At 49.9% G+C, this 17,582-nt stretch overlaps 1 protein-coding gene across 3 annotated transcripts in view; it reads right to left on the bottom strand.

Moving 5' to 3' along the window:
- Window positions 1-17,582, bottom strand: part of BICRA (BRD4 interacting chromatin remodeling complex associated protein) — a 74,073-nt gene that overhangs the window by 17,269 nt on the left and 39,222 nt on the right. For all 3 annotated transcript variants that reach the window (XM_074369337.1, XM_074369336.1, XM_074369338.1), the window contains exons 2-5: window positions 6,167-6,267; window positions 4,070-4,115; window positions 3,935-3,977; window positions 1,835-1,900 (exon numbers count right to left, since the gene is read on the bottom strand). In XM_074369337.1, coding sequence (XP_074225438.1) covers window positions 1,835-1,900; window positions 3,935-3,977; window positions 4,070-4,110 — 150 coding nt within the window. In that variant the 5' untranslated portion in view covers window positions 4,111-4,115; window positions 6,167-6,267. The remainder of the gene's footprint in view (window positions 1-1,834; window positions 1,901-3,934; window positions 3,978-4,069; window positions 4,116-6,166; window positions 6,268-17,582) is intronic.

A 17,582-nucleotide genomic window follows, 5' to 3' on the forward strand; every position in this document is an offset into this window, starting at 1 on the left:
GAAGTGGCTGGACCTGGCTTCAAACCTCAGCTTTGCCAGAGCTAAGCCGTACAACTGGAGCTTACTTAATCTGGCCTGTTTCCCCATCTGAACACATCAGCAGAATGGAATAAAAACCATTTTCTAAACAGCCATACAGGCCCATAATATTCATCCGCAATGCCAAAACCCAAAAGGCTCTGAAAACCACAAGTACTTTGGTGACTTTGGGCCATGAAACCTGACCAGAACTGAGGTGATACTCTCAGGGAGAAGGCGCAATTCATCCACATACCGTGACTCGTCTGAAGTTTGACCACACAACGGTGAGCGAGTTTATGTGACACCTAGCACACGTTTTGCATCACTTTCCAGAATCTGAACAAGCCTGAATTCTGGAACATGCCTGGCCCCCAAGGTTTCAGATGAAACAGATCATGGTTCTATTACAGATTACAGCAGCAGCTGCCATCTGGGAGCCTTAATTTGTGCCAAGTGCGCTGTGAGTTTGATGTTTCTTAAATGCTTTCCAGGATGGTGACCCAGGGCACAAATGTATAATCAATATAGGGATGCGGATTTGAGTAAATATTCCATAAGCAATAATTATGCCAATGGCACGGAATACCCACTGACATTTGACCAGATAATGGATCGAACCCCATGGTGAGAAAGATTCTGAGTCCACACGGAGGGCTCACAGCAGTCCCGGCACTGAGCTGATGCTGGAGAAACATCATATGTCCCTGTTATTATTACCGTCCATGGGGTTGTCAATAATAGCCCAGTGAGGTGGCCCGGCTCCCATCCTCACCTCCCTGTCGGCGAGACAGGTCACCTCTGGCAGGACAGGCCTCCAGCTCAGCCCTGCACCAAGGACTAGGCATTTCTGAGTCCCTAACCACTAAATGGCATGATCCAAACCTGTCTGCTAGGATGGCATGATGTTCACTGCTGTCATGTATGGGAGGTGTTGAGAGCCTGATCAGGGACCTCTTGGGTATTAAAAGAGGACAACAGCGATAAGAATAATGACCACACAATGAGAACGGAAGCTCACAGTGTTACTGGGTTGATAAATAGAATAACATGAACATAATGTGTATTTCTTGGGTTCTGGATTTAGTCATGTCTATTATGCCAGATAAATTCTTTGGAATATATTATTATAATTGTTGGGAGAAGTCAGTGAAAACTAATGAGAAGGGCCTGGCATATGATATGTGTTCAGTAGATGAAGAGGGAGGAGAGGGGAGTGGGGAGTGGGGAGCGGGGAGTGGGAGGGAGACAGAAGAGGGGAAAGGAGGAAAAAGGAGGGGGCGGGAGGGGGAGAGAAGGGGAAAGGAGAGGGGAGGGAGAGGCTGCAGAAGAGGACAACTGACATTTAGTAATGGGCCTGGCATAGGCCAGCACATAGCAGGTACTCAATAAAAGCCCACTGTGTTCCCCACTCTGGGCTTTGCTCATCACCCCTGCCTTCAGGTGACACACTCCCCCACGGCTGAGCCTGAACAGGACCGCAAGCCATCAGGAGTGCCCCACCCCCCACCCCCCCATAACTCCAGGGCCATTCTCTGTACCAGCTCCGTACCAGCTCCCCTCCAAGGCCAGGGTCTCATGATCCCCACCTCCTCTCAGGGTCCTGCGGGCATAGCCAGGGGTCCAGCAGCTTTGTTCTCACCTGTACCTGGCCCTGCTCTCAGTGACTGCCCTGCCCTCCTCCCGGCAAAGTGCCTCAGTGGATGTGGGTGCCCTCCCCCTCCCCCTGCTACCCCCTTTCCTGCACTGGCTGCCTCCATGGGCAACGGATGATAATTGGAGCCCATCACCCTCCCCAAGCCCCCAGGCCACTTACCCCAGGACCTTCATAGAAGGCACTTTGGGCCTCCCCGGGATTATCCAGGAGGTCATCACTGTCGAGCTGCAACAAGACCCGCCCCCACCCAAGGTCAAAGGTCAGCTGGGCAGTGGGCCGGCCCACGCTCTAGAACAAAAACCAATTGAGGGTTACATGGGACAGAGAGACAAAGACGAGATGGGGGCGGGCGCAAGGGGTACAGGAAACTCTGCCTCTAGAAAAGAGGCCCCAAAGAAAAGGGCTTGGCTGCATCTTTAACACCCAGGGCATCCCCAGCACCGTGTCTGAGGCTCTCTGACACTCCTGCCTTGAGCTCTGGAATCCTGTCTCTATGCCTTTGCCCAAGCGGTGGCCCCCTGCCCCCTGCCTTTCCCCACTTGGTGTCTTTGGCAACACATCCTTCAGGGCTGGTCACATATGCCACCTCTTCCCAACAACGGTCTGTCCCTTCCCCCTAAGTCGCTCCTTCCTCTGTGCAGCCCTGCCACTCCCGGAGGCATCGTCAATGTCTGGAATAGGCCCTAAGCACTCACTGAATGTCCACAGCTGAGCCTCCTCAATTTCTCTCTCCAGCTGAGCTCTTTCCAGAACCCCAGACTGGTGGATCCAATAGCCCCCACCTCCTGGACTTCTGGAATCTGCCCCCAAACTCCCAATCTCAGGGAACAGGACCACAACCCACTGAGCGGCTCAGATCAAACCCAGGAGGCATTCTGGATGCTCTTTCTGCCTCAGCATCGAATCCACCAGCAAGTCTAGTTGACTCTGCCTCCCAAAAGATCTCAAGCCATGCCTGGCCCCTCCTCCACCACCCACCCCATGGCCCCGGCCACCAGCGTCCCAGTGCACTTGCCCCTACTCCACAAAAATTATTTGATACGTCCTCTCCCGGGAAGTGGAACTCTGTTCCCCTCCCTGTGAGTGTGGGCGGGTTGAGTGACTCGCTTCTAGTGCACACAGTGTGATGAGGATGACAGTCTGTGACTTCGGAGACTAGGTCATAAAAGGCACTGAGCTTCCTGGCTCTCTCCCTTGGGTCACTCGCTCTTGGGAGTCCCGCTGCTGTGTCATGAGGACACTCAAGCCATCCTGTGGCGAGGTCTACATGGCAAGGAACTGAGGACTCTAGCCAACAGGCACAGGAGTGAGTCATTGTGGGAGCATGTCCTCCGTCCCCTGACAGCCCTCAGATGACAGCAGCTCCAGCCAACATCCTGACTGTGACTCAGGGGAGACCCTGAGCCTGACACCCAGCTAAGCTGCTCCCCAAGTCCTGTCCCTTAGAAACTGGGAGAGCTCTAACAGATGTTGTTTCAAGTCACTAAGTGTTGGGACAACTTGTTATGCAGCCCTTGGTAACTGATACAACACCCCACAGCTCAACAGATGTCCCCTCTTCTCCGCTTTGTTCCATGCACTCAAGAACCTCACAGAACTGCCCGTCCCCTTCAGAATAAAATCAAAACTTCTCAATCAAGGTCGTCCAGGCCCCATGACCTGGTGATGTTTGTCCATGCCACCCTCACCACCTACTAGATTCCCCTTCAGTCTGGCCCCACGAGTCTTTCTTTTCCTTGAACACACCGAAATTTTCCACTTTTCTACCTGCTCTTCCCCAGCCCAGAGAACCATGGGTACCTCCCTTTGATCCTTCAGGCTCACCTTCAACGTCCCCTCCCTGTCCCCCTCCCCCATTCATTTCCTCCTAAACCTCTTTTGTTTCTCAAGTGACATTATTTCTTTAAAAAAAATTTCTTTTAATGGAGGTACTGAGGATTGAACTCAGGACCTCGTGCATGCTAAGCACACGCTCTATCACTGAGCTATACCCTCACTCCCCACTGACATTATTTCTTAAGCTACTCTGCACGGTGCTTTCCACCGTCATGTTGATTAATTACTTGTTGCTTGGTTTACCAGGGAAACGTGTATGATGCGAGGGCAGGGATCTGCCATCTCTTTCACTCTCCACCAGAACCCTGGTTCCTGGCTCGTGGAAGGCATGGGGCAGATGCCTACTGAATTGGGGGTGTGTCCCTCAGCTCCCCACTCCACAGCCCCCTGCCCTGGGATGCCTCTCCCCGCCCCAGCACTCACCTTCTCGGATCCATGTAAGAAGTCATTGAGGGCCTGAGGGTCACTGTAAGAGAGATGGGGAGAGACACTTGAGGAGGTGAGGGACAGGGGAGGGGAGGGAGAGGGAGGGTGTGGTGGGGGAAGCCTACTACTCACCAAATCACGTCTAGTAAGCATCTCCCATCCTCATCATCCATCGCCACTGGACAGGGCGGGCCGAGAAGAGGGCAAGAAAGACAAGTTAGATGTTGGCAGCACGCCAGGGCCCTCCCTGCAAGGACCATTCCCAGGGGCCGAGACCCCAGAAGGGGGTCAGGGTTTCTGTTCCCTTAATTCTATGGGCATAGGTGGGGGCCCCTTCTAGAACCGCCTGACCAGACAGAGACAACTGCCTTCTCCCCCTCTCTCTCCTTCCCCTGTATCTGCTGACAATGATGATGACATCAACCCAGACAAGTAAGCCCTGATCACGCACAGGCCCACTTCATCCCCACAGCATCCTGCCAGGTGGGTCCCGCCACCCCTGCTTGGCAGGTGAGCACTCGGAAGAGCAGAGACCATCGTCCTCCACCTCCCTGCTGCAGGTGGCAGAGCCAGGCCTGGACCCAGAAGTCTGGCCTCGAGCCTGGGCTCTGCACCAGCACTCGGTCCCACCTCCCTGAGCCCAGGGCCTCGCCCAGAGCAGGCCAGGGGCTAGGGGGCAGGGGCTTGCCCAACAGAGGAAGGGGTGAAGTAGGGAGGGAGTGGAGGCGGCATAAAGGGCCTCATGACCCAGGTTCTGGGTCCCCCTTGAAGACAAATGCCTTGTAGTTTGCAAGGAAGGGAAGAGAGAGGCAGAGGGACCGGCAGGATGGGTGCTCTGAGGCAGAGGCGCCGCTGGAGCCGGGCTGAGCCTGCCGGAATGATGAGGATGCGGAAAGCCAACATCTGTCCCATGTGTACCACATACCAGGCACTGCCCTCAGTGCTCCACAAATGTTAGCTTGTTCAACCCCCCTGGGTTGGGGAGATGCTGTCAGCCCCATTCCACAGGTGAGAAAATGGAAGTTCTCCAGGTTTGCCCATCCACTGCCTAAACTTCCATCGCTCCAAACATCCCACCAAACTTCCATGCGCCCACCTTTTTTTTCTTTTCTTTTTAATGGAGGTACTGGGAACTGAACCCAGGACCAAGAGCGCATGCGCTCTACCACTGAGCTATAGTCAGCCCCCCACAACACACCCACCTTTGCAAACTTCCAAACCCAGCCATCTTTCCCTCCCAACAAAGCAGAGCGGACACAGCGAGAAGTCACGCACAACCCCAGCCCAGGACCAGGGAGTTCTTAGTCTCTTTTTTGTGTGTGTGTGGGGGGAGGTGGTAGTCCTGAGCTCACCAAGGACGTGGTGACTTTTGTGGATTCCCCTCCCCTCAAAACACACGTGTACAATCTCACAGGTGCCCTAAGCTGGTTCATAACCCCTTTCCGCCGACAGCGTTCTCTGAGCATCCCTGACAGTCACCTCCTGATGGCCGCCCCAGCTCCCGTTACTCTCAATTGCTCTGTGGCATAAAGAGTCCCGGGTAGGTCCCTCCTAGGTGGGTCAGGGTCTTCCTGAAATAGTGCGTCACAGAGTCTGATGATAGCACAAAAGACCCTCTTGCCAGAAACATGCATGTTGGCCAAAAATGTTACCTGTGCTTCCCCAGGGTCCCTGGGACGCACACGCGCATGCACGCACACACGGGCCCTGCGTTAACACGCCCAGTCTGGGACAGGGCCTGCGAGGCAGACACAAGGACACATCTCCCCCCAGATCCTCGCCTGCCGATCACTGTCCCCTCTAGATCTGGCCCTGGGAACCGTCCCCAGAGAGGCCCTTCCAAGGCTGCTGCTGCATCTGGTGGTGGGGACTACACACTCTCTGGCTTCAGAGCCCAGCCTCCACCCATGTGCCTCCTTCCTATGTCACCAGCTCCGTGGCCTGTGAGCCCGTGAACCTATCCCAACTAGCCCACATCCGGCCTCGTCCGGCCAGGGAACAACAAGGCAAGCTCTGCAAAGAATCTGGAGATGAGGGGAGGTGGGGAGGAGCATCCTGCCCACCGATGGCGTGGAGGCAGGGGGATGGCCCAAATGACCTGAGAGGGCGGGGCTGAGGGATGTGGCTAAGCCGGGCTCAGCCAAGAAGGAACGTCCCTTCCCTTCCAGGGTCAGGGGTGGACAAAGGACAACAGCCCCTCCGGGGCTGAGAGGGACTCTTGGTGGTTACCTGCGCTACCGACGAATCATGAAGGGAAGGAGGGGGTGTCCACTCCAGCTCTACGCGGGGCCCCCAGCTGGGGACTTGGGGAGTGTCCTTTCGGGGGCCAGCTGTGGAGAGAGGAGAGAGAGGCTGTGAGTGAGACCTGCAGTGAAGAGGAGAAAGATGTAGCTGGAGAGAGGAGAGGCCACATACTAGTTTAAAACCACACACACTGCAAATGATCACCTATGTGGTACGTGCAGACTCACTGCACCGCATCCACACCTAGCGTGTAGACATACACACACGTCATGCCACAGGAGGGACCGTTATACAGTAAAATCCACCGGTGCTTCCAAGCTAACAAAGTACGCTTGGGTCTCGTCATTTGAGATGCTTGTATTCTGTAAGGTCACCACTCCAGGGGAAATACTGGGTTAGCTTCCCAGGAGCGTCTGGTCCCAGTCTCATCAGCCCATCCTCTATATATCCCCGTGGTGTATGTGTGTTTCTGTTTAAAGACACAGTGTTGAAGATACATGGTTGATTCACTCACACTGAACTCACGCCAGCAGCGCTCTAACTAGGGCAGAGGGGAGCTCATTCTCCGTAGAGCACGTCACAGCCCTCCTGCACTTGGGGACACTGGACGGCACTTCGGCACCACACAGGAGGGGCTATTTTTAAAAAATTTTTAATTGAGGTGCAGTTGATTTACAATGTTGTGTTAGTTTCAGGTGTACAGCATAGTGATTCAGTTATACATATATGTATATATATTCTTTTTCATTATAGGTTATTATAAGATATTGAATGTAGTTCCCTGTGCTATACAATAGGACCTTTCTGTTTATCTATTTTACATACAGTAGTTTGTATCTGCTAATCCCAAACTCCTACTAATTTATCCCTCCTCCCCTTCCTTCTTTGGCAACCACAAGTTTGTTTTCTATGTCTATGAATCTGCTTCTGTTTTGTAAATAAGTTCATTTGCATCATTTTTTAGATTCCACATATAAGCGATATCATATGATATTTGTCTTTGTCTGACTTACTTCACTTAGTATGACAATCTCTAAGTCCATCCACGTTGCTGCAAATGGCATTATTTCATTCTTTTTATGGCTGGATGATATTCCGTTGTACGCACACACACAGACACACACACACACATATACACCACATCTTCTTTATCCAGTCATCTATTGATGGACATTTAGGTTGCTTCTATGTTGTGGTTATTGTAAATAGTGCTACTGTGAACACTGGGGTGCATGTATCTTTTCAAATTACAGTTTTTGTCTTTTCTGGTTATAGGTCCAGGACTGAGATTGCTGGATCATATAACTGTATCTTTAGTTTTTTAAGGAATCTCTGTACTGTTTCCCATAGTGGCTGCACCAAATTACATTCCCACCAACAGTGTGGGAAGGGCTACTTTTAACACCAAAACCACCAACAAAATGCACAAAAGAGCCCAAACAGCAGGGCACTGGAGAGAGCACCGAAAGGACACTTGCTCACAGCTCACGAGCTGGATGGACAAGGCAGGGGCGTCCCCAGGTTCAACCTCTGCACACATCTGGGAGTGGCCAGGAAAGTGCCGAGAACACTGATCTGGGGGGTGTCAATGTTAGCGAGCAGGCGGATCCACGTATACGGAATCCACGAATGAAGATGCTGCTGCTGCAGGCCCGCTGTGTGTCAGCCCCTGGTTTTAAGTACCCTGCACATATTAGCCCATTCCACCTTCTTTATTTTTATTTATTTATTTATTTTAATGGCGGCATTGGAGATTGAACCCAGGACCTTACGCATGCTAAGCATGTGCTCTACCACTGAGCTATACCTTCCCCCACCAATTTCACCTTCTTTAAATCCCCATGAAGCAGGTCTTTTTATCAGCCCCATTCTGCGTAAGAGAAAACTGAGGCCCTGAATGGTTAGCCATATACCCAAGATCCCTCAAGTGGTAACTGGCCAGGCTGGGCTCTGCACCAAAGCAGGCTAACTCCAGAGTCCCCGCCCTTAACCATGATTCCACAGACCGTCCTCTCATCATGTTTTTCTTTCAAAATCTAAAGCAAATATGGCAACAGTGTCAAGACAAAGCTGGGTGACAGCCTTTGGGAACATTTTATGAATGCCTGGGATAGTTCAGATTCAAAAAAGCAATAAAGTGAGTGGATGGAAGAGAGAGGAGGAATGGGAATTGCTTCACCTCTTTGTCGAGAGGCCCGGGCCCCGGAAAGATCTAGAAAGCATCTGTCACAAGACCCTGAAACACGGGATCCTGGCCCAGCCAGATTCCAGGGGCACAGCCCCAGCCTGGAGGTGTTCACAAGCACCCAAGGTAGCTTCGTGAGAGCCGCTGGCTCCGTGTGGGCTCAGGCTTCGGGGTGGGGCTCAAATTCTGTAAACGCTGGACCAGAATTAGAGCCAGGAGAGGAGGTTTCCGGAACACAGTTCTCCAAATAGGACCCACAGGTGAACGTCCAGCGGGAGGTTCCAGACTGAGAATTTGTTTTCCATGGTTTCATTCCAATGGTCACATCAGAGAAATGGACAGCAGAGGGGGCAGACATTCTGGGGAGAGGGAAATGTTCTGCATTGTGATGGAGTGTCGGTTACATAAGGGCTTAAAAATTCACAGCTTAGGTTTATGTATATCAATGCGTGTCAATTCAATGCATGTCAATTTCACCTTAAACAAAATTGTGAAAAAAAAATCGTCAGGGTGTGGTAGTGGTGGGTGGGGGGAGAGCTGAACAGACGTGGAGGGATGTTGATAACTAACTGTTCAGGCAGGCTGATGGGTACCTGGGGGCTTCATCATGCCATTCTAGTTATTTTCCATCTTTTCAAAAAGTTCCATGAGAAAGAGAAAATAATTTGTCAATAATCGGCAGGTGTGGGGTTCCTCTGAGATGGGTCACCCCAATCAGGTGCCAGGGTTGATGCCAAGAGCTCCAGCATAGGGTGACTGTTCTGGGGTTGGAGTCAGCAGTTCAAATCCCCACTCCTACACGAGGGCTGGGCGACCTTGGGCAAGTGACTTCACCTCTCTGGGGCTCAGTGTCCTCATCTGTAAAATGGGCATGATTATAGTCCCTGTTCTCGCATATGGCAGTGGAAGGGCACTCAGACCGGGGCCTGGCCTGTGGTTGGTGCGTAGCAGGTGTTGGTATTGCTATTACTGGCATTGATATCATTTTGCAAGTATTACTAAATGCTGCTGATGAATGAGGAAAGGTCAGAGGTGCAGAGGCCTCCAGCATCCACCCTCAACCCCCAAGTCTCGTTTCCACACAGGCTCACACTGATTTCCAGGACCAATCCTGGATCTAGAGGCTCAGACATTGAGAGAGGGGCCAGAGTGGCTGCATTTTTAATAAATGTCCCAGATTCCAGTGCAGCTGACATCACTGAAGCTGCCAAGTATCCATCGTGACTAATGCAAGCTCTTTGCTGGAGAGGCGGGGTGGCGTGTGGGGAAGAGCAGGCTGGGTCGCTAAGCGGCCCGGGTTCCCTTCCTGGCACTGCCACTTCCCAGCCGTGTGCCTGCGACAAGTTCCTCATGCCTCTGTGCCTCAGTTTCCTCATCTGGAAAATAAGAATCACAGTCTGTCCCCCCATAGGATTGTTATACAGGAATACCTTTAATCCTCGCGTGTGGTAAGGTCTTTTGTAAGCAACATATACCATGGCAATCATTTTAACTGCCACAGTGAAGCTTCCCTCATGTGGCAACTTGCAGAGCTTTCTGGCCACGGCTCAGTCAGGTTGGGCAAACGTCCCCGGCTCCCAGTTTTTCTTCCTGGTGCCATTTGCCACATGTGGCCCTTGCGCATGTTTGGAAGGGTTGATATATCACCTGCTCCAGCCAGTGAGCTATGCCTATGGTCCTACTTAAACTGCCCGGTGCCAAGTCTCCTCTGGTCCTTCCAACCTTCTACTGTGATATCATTTCTCAGCTGAGATCAATGAGGCTACATAAAGTGGTTCTGGGGAAACCACAGGCCATACACAGCCAGAGCCATGTGCCCCTCGCTGCTCATGCACAGATCTACCCAGGATCCTGCCGGGGGAGGGAGCCTTGAAGGACACAAATGAGCCCACTAACTATTTAAAGACAGAATTTGAATGTTGTCTGGATATTTGATAATGCTAAGAAACGGTGATTAAGAGTCTAGGTTTAATAATGACATTGTGTTCTTTTTTTTTTCTTTACAGAATCCTTACCTTTAAGAAACACACCCTGCAATATTTAAGGTGGAAATGACACAATGTCCAGGATTTACTGGAAATCCCGTTGTGTGTGTATATGGACCTGCGCTGTCTAATACGGCAGCCACATGTGACTATGTAGCTCAAGTTCAAGCTAATTCACTGAAATGAGGGCAGAGGACTTGAGCAGATATTTATCCAAATTAGATACAAACGGTGAAGCACATGAAAAGGTGATCATCACCACTAATCAGGGAAATGTCATCGAAAGCATAAACACCACCTCGCACCCGTTAGAATGGCTGCCATCAAAAAAACCCAAAAAATAACAATTGTTGCCGAGGATGTGGAGAAATTGGAACCCTTGTGCACGGTGGGTGGGAAAGTAAAATGGTGCAGCTGCCATGGAAAATGATTTCGCGGCTCCTCCAAAAATTAAAAATAGAATTACCATATGATCTGGCAAGTCCACTTCTGGGTAGACACACAGAAGAATTGAAAGCAGGGTCTCGAAGATATCTTTGTATCCCCACATTCACGGCAGCACTATTCGCCATAGTCCAAAGGAGGAAACAACCCAAGTTCCATCAGCGGATGAATGGATGGGCCAAATGTGCTGTATATTTACAGTGGAATTCCACGCAGGAAGGAAACTGACGCAGGCTACAGCACGGATGATCCTTAAGCTAAGTGAAGTGAGCCAGTTACCAAAAAAATCGAAAGTACTGTATGAGGCCACTTCTCATGTAGAGACAGAAAGGAGAATGACAGCTGCCCGGGACTGTGCGCTGGGGGTGGGGAGGAGAACCGGGGAGTTCTTGTTTATTGAGGGCAGAGTTTCAGTTCTGCAAGATGAATGAAGTTCTGGAGATGGATGGTGGAGATGGTTGCACAACAATGTGAAAGCACTGAATGTCACTGAACCACCCACTTAAAAAATGGCAGAGACGGTCAATTTTATGTTATGGGTATTTTACTGCAATTAAAAACAAGTAAGAAAAGAAAAAAACGGAAACAAGGGACAATTAGGAATATCAAAGTTTTAAATAAAAATATTTACATTAAAATTTTTAAGGAAATTAAACATTTGGTTCGCAGTCATGCTAGCCACATTTTGTGTGCTTGACAACCACATGTGCTGCATGGCTGGTGGCTACCACACAAGGCAGCGCAGTTCTAGAACATTCCTATGGTGGCAGAAAGCTCTCTTGGACACTGCTGACCTATGAGAGCAGTGGAAAACTGAAAATTGATAAGAGTTAGTTGACGGGGATCCATCTATTACTATTCTCTCTACTTTGTCCACATTTGAAATCTTCCATAATGAAACATTTTTACTTAAAAAAATCCTTTGAGGGGAGGGTATAACTCAAGTGGTAGAGCTCATGTTTAGCATGCACGAGGTCCTGGGTTCAATCCCCAGTACCTCCTCTAAAAATAAATAAATTAAATAAATAAACAAATAACCTCCTCCCCAAAAAATAAAATTAAAAAAATGAAAAATTAAAAAAAATTAAATACATTAATTTCAAATTATCACGTCTGTCTGATTGTTTATTGTCGGTATCCCCCACCAAAAAAATGTCAACCCCCACCAAGGGCAAGGATTTTTGTGTTTTCCTCCCTGCACAGTGCCTGGCACACAGGAACGCAATAAATATTTGTGGAACGAACAAGTGAATTTGCAGAGGAAGTGAAACAAGCCCATTCATCCGTTCAAAGAGCAGCTTGGTGGGAAGGTCATTTATGAATCACCCACTATGTGCCCAGCATGGTGGTGAGCTATGGATACCACAGTGAGCAAAAGCAGACCCAGTTGCTGACCTTGGGGAAGATCATGACCTGTGGTTCCCTACAAGGGATGACATTGGGCACCCTCTCCTAGACACACACATACTCAAAAAGCTTTTGAAAAAGTGATGGGGGAGGGGGACACAATTAGTGTGCAAAGTTGTAACCCAAAACTACCCACACAGGAGGAACCGTCTTGTGCCCATTCAGGGCAGAAGCTTTAAGAGCCATCACAGGGTTACAGCCAAGTCCTGGCACAAAGCAGACACATGAACAGAGCCACAGTCCACCCACGAAAGGCAGACCCACAAGTGAGAAAGGAGCATTTGCTGTTGGAAGCCACTGAGATCCAGGGCTCACTTGTTACTGCCAATTACTCAGCCGAAGCTGACTGATGCATTTCGGAAGAGCCCACAAGGCCCCAGCACTTCCTTGGGATCAGGCCTGGTGTTAACTCCATGACCACTGATTCCTCCCAGTCCCCAGGGAGGTAGGAAGAAGGCTGAGTCACACCACACAGCACAGGAAACAGGGACACAGAAGGGTCAGGACACTTGCCCCCAAACCATGCTGTGGGGCCAGAATTTGAACTCAGACCCTGTGGTTCTGAAGACCTCCTTCTCCACCACCAGGCTATAAAAAGCAGGAAACGCTGGGCCTGCAAACCACAAGCAGCTCAAGAGAACAGCCATGATGCAACAATGACAAAGTGTCCTTCCAGAAAATCGTGTGAATTCCTCCGGCACTTGTCATGCAACTGGAGTTTTGCGTTGTCATCGGGAGTTGTGCAGAAGCCAGACTGCCGAGCGGGATATGGAATTAAAAGTCCCCGCAAAGCTCCAGAAACAGGCTGATTTTAATTTCCCTGATATGAACGTTAGAAACCCTAGGGTTATTTGCAAGTAATAAAAAGGAAAGTTGACAGAACTGTATCATTTGCTGATGGGAAATGATAGGCAGAGACAAGGATGTGGCAAAGTCTAGATGCTGCTTTTCCAAACACTGTTTCCCTGCCCCCTGCTCACAGAAGCCCGATGCTGCTCTGGGGTAACACTCACCAACTCCAAGATGTAAACAAAGACTGAGTCAGTCTTTTTCAAATTATGGGTCACGCCTTTGCAGGCTGTAAATCAAATGAGTAGGTTGTGACCAGGATTTTTTTTCTTTTTTAAGTTAAATAGTGTAGGGTAAAATGGAACAGGATAAAACAGAAAATACTAAAAGGCATCACAGACGGTAAGCATACATTTGTGACACTGGTTCCAATTATGTGTGTCTATGTGTGTACATATTTCCTGCTGTGGGTTGTGGCCAAAAGAGCTTTAAAATCACTGGACTAAGCCAGTGGCCCTGCTATCTTCTTTACTAGACATTCAATTTCCCAGACCTCCTTGAAGCTAGGGTAGCCATAGTTTTGCAAATAAATAAAAGCCCAAGTGTGGAGTTGGGTTCTGCTCAATGAGTCTTTTGGGGAAGACAGAGAATTGGGGAGCGTTCTTCTTCCAGGATATAAAAGATAGAGCTTCTCTAGCAAGAAAGTCTTTTGCACCCCACTTCCAGCTTTGAATACAGTTGAGAAGACTGGCGCTGTGGCAGCCGTTTGGCAACCATGAGGCAACAAACCTGAGGCTGGTAAGCCTCCCTGCAGAAGACAATTGATGAGAGGAGAGAAAAAGACTAGGTTCTTAGTAACTCCTCATGGGTTGCCTGCTTCCAGACTTCTTAATCCTTACAGTTTCAGCCACTATTAGGTTTTCCATTATTTGCAATCAAACACAATCTGACACAAATAAGCTGCCATTACTAGATATCTTTGCAACCCATCACAAGGACTCTCAGAGCCTTTCATGGGTCAAGGACTATACTCTGACTCCACTGACTGAGAGGCCCAGCAAAATGGGAGCAGGCTGATGGTAAGGGAATCCGGAAACAAAGACCACTGTGGTTTGATCGCAAAAGTGACCAGAAACGCTTCTCCTCCCTAGTCTCACTATTTATAGCACCTCCTAGCAAGAGATGGGGTCTATTACCCAACCCTTGAACTCGGGCTGGCCTTTTGACTTGCCTTGGCCAACAGAATGTGGTGGAAGTGACGGTGTGCATTTCCAAGCCTACTCTTTGCCCAGCTGCCACGTGAAGAAATCTGGGCTGGCTTTTAGGAGGACAGGAGACACATGCCCATCACCTCCATCATCCCAGCTCACAGCCAGCCAACCCTAAAAGTGGGACCACTGAGCTGACCTACACAGTTGACTGAAGACACCCAGGTGAGACAGAAGTACCCAGTGATGCCCAAGCCAAATTCCAACCATCAGGATCATGGTTTTGTTTTAATCCACCATGGCATATTGGGTCTTCCAGAGATGGCCACAATATTGTCTCCAATCCCTCATGGTCGTCCACAGTGCCATCTTGCTACTCCCTTTGAATTGAGGACATTTGTGGCTATTTCAACTAGGACAGTGCAACAGAAGCGACACTATATGACTTCTTCTAGGCCGTAAAAGGTGATTAATTTGGTTTCTGCTATGTCTACCAGGACATTTACCTTGGAAGCCCTAAGCCACCTTAAAAGAATTCTGACCACTCTGAGGCCACCATGCTGTGGGGAAGCTGAAGCTAGCCATGCAGGGAGACCTCAAGTCGGTGCTCTGGCGGCTGGTCATCCCAGCCCAGGTGCCAAATCTGTGTGTGAACGAGCCTTCAGCCCCCAGCCTTTGTGTCTTACCAGACAAGACCCCAGGCATCATGGAGCTCAGACCCACTGCGTCAAATTCTACAACAAATTCTCCACCCATAAAACCCCTGAGCACAATACAAACTGTTCCTTTGACTTGCTCCATTTGGGGCTAATTTGTTGAACAGCAACAGTAACCAGAATGGCCTCTAAAGTTGGGGTTGTTTGTTATGTGGCAGCAGCTAACTGAAACTGCCCTCTTTAGAGACTAGACCAAGCTTGACCTCACACCTCTGATGCACCCAAATCTTATCCGTTCTGCGTCCCAAATCTCTCCACTTTCTCTCTACCTCCCTCTCCATGCCCACTATCTCTGCCCAAATCCAGGTTTGACTGTCTCTCTTTTCATCTATCCATTCACCTAGCTGGTGTCAACATGCAGCTTGTTCACAACTGGTTGCTCCCATGGATAAAATATTCAAACACTTCCCTACTAACTGGTAAATAAATGCTGCCCAAGCCCCCAGAACCCCACCTGCCTGCTCAGGCCCACCCGAGACACCCCCATGACCCAGTAACTGAAGGGAAACACCTGGCACAGGAGGGACCTGGCAGGACCCTCCTTCCACACTACGCTGGGTGCTGCTTGATTGGTGCCCACAATCTGTTGTTATAAATTTTAAATATTGCCACTGCTGCATCCAGCCATTCACCCCCTGATTCGCAAGTGTCATTCAGCATCTCCTGTAGTCTCGCCTTGTGCTGGATGCAAAGATACAGCTGTGGGCAAACACGGATATACCTTCACGGAGCACAAGTCTGCCAATAAAGACATCCATCAAACCACACCCAGTTGACAGTATAAAGCCTGCCCCCTACTGGCCAGTCTGCCTTTGGCCTCAGCTCCTCCGTGCCAACCTGGCCACCAGCCTGATCTGCCCAACCGCAAGGCCAATCCCTGCATAGGAAGCTTCCTCAGCTGGCTGGAGTCTGGAGGCCCAGGCGTTTGAGGGGGTGCAAGTCTGCACCCTACGCCCTCAGCTGACACCACTTCTTGCTTCATCCTCCTCTTCATCATCGTGGCCAAGGGTTGCCCAGCACTTATCGAAGCGCCAGGTGCTGTGCGGAGCGCTTCATCTTACTTCGTCTCTCATTCTCACAACCATCCTAAAGTGGCAGGTGCCACTGTCCCTATACCCATTTCACAGCTGAGGAAATGAAGGCTGAGAAAAGGGTTTGGTCACTTGCCTAAGGTCTCCCAGTTAGCAGGATGGCAGAGTCGGGATTTGAACCCAGGCCAACAGACTCCCAAAGTCACGGGAACTACACAGTGGTGCCAGCCTGGCTAGCTCCCCCTACCCCACCCTGCAGGGCCCCTATAGTGCCCACCTTCCTCCAGTAACCCACGTGGTCCTCCTCCCCTTACATGTCCTGAAATGCCCTGCGGAAGCCAGTTCACTTCCCCCAACCTGAGTCAGACAGGCAAACTGGGCGATTCCCCAACAGGCATGCTGCAGGGGACTCAACGTACCTTAATGCCTAGAAGTTCTGTTTCTAGGATGTATTTCTAAGGCATCTGCAGTGCACTGAATGGCGCTCCCCTTTCCCCTACAAAGATCTGTCCATGACCCAGAATCTGGGGTTGTGGCCATCCTTATTTGGAAAAAAGGATCTTTGTGGATATAATTAAGTGAAGGATCTTGGGAGGAGATCATCCTAAATTATCCAGGTGAGTCCTAAATCCAATGGCCAATGACCTTTTCGGAGACAGAAGACAAGACACAAAGAGAAGGCCATGTGAAGACGGAGGCAGAGATAACAGTGACGCAGCCACAAGCCCAGGACCTCCTGGAGCCACTAGAAGCAGGAAAAGGCAAAGAAAGATTCTTCCCTAGGACCTTCAGAGAGAGCACAACTCTGACTGCCCTGGTGGTCCTGCCAACACCTTGATTTTGAACGTCTGGCCTCCAGAACTGTGAGAATAAATTTCTGTTCTTTTAAATCACATTTGTTGTAGTTGTTATGGCAACCACAGGAAACTACTACAGAATATACATTTAAAAGACAGACACATGTAAGCTGCTCTGAGTATATGACTATATACAGCAACTACCATGCACAGTTGCACAAGTTGTTCACTGCACAAAGGAATCCAGTATGGGGACAGGTGGGCCCCAAATCCAGCTGAGGCTCTCTGCTCACGCATGCCAGTGAGACTCAGAGAGCAGCAATATCCACCTGGAGAAAGGACTCCCTTCTCCTAATTCACACAAGGGAGACTGTAAGGGACCATGCCCTCCCCAAGGAGACCTTTTGCAAACCCGTGCAAAGGCCCAATAGGAGCAAGCTGGACCCTGGATGTGCAGTCACTGGCATACTGTGTCCATTTCAAAGCCAAAAATGGAAAACAAGGGGAAAATGTTGATGCCTCACCCACTCCCACCTTTTTGGGGGGAGAGAGAGAAAGTGCTATTTGGAGAGCAATTAAAACCAACACCATCTTTATTTTCAGTGACCTTCAGAGTTCTAAAATCACTGGATTGGTTTAACAACATAAAAGCGTGCCCTATAAAACTTGGATTGCTCATAAAGCGACTGGTGTCTAGTTCCTAAAAGCCTAGTTTATACAGGTAGTTACACACTTGAAATGTTTTGTGTGTTCTCTCTCTTCCCTTTTCGCCGTTCACCGCTGTTCTAAAGGCAGCTATAAAGCTGCAGGCTTGCCAAGAAAATCAGGCATCTGAAAAG

Source organism: Camelus bactrianus, chromosome 9 (assembly GCF_048773025.1).
Source record: "Camelus bactrianus isolate YW-2024 breed Bactrian camel chromosome 9, ASM4877302v1, whole genome shotgun sequence".
Classification (NCBI taxonomy): domain Eukaryota; kingdom Metazoa; phylum Chordata; class Mammalia; order Artiodactyla; family Camelidae; genus Camelus; species Camelus bactrianus.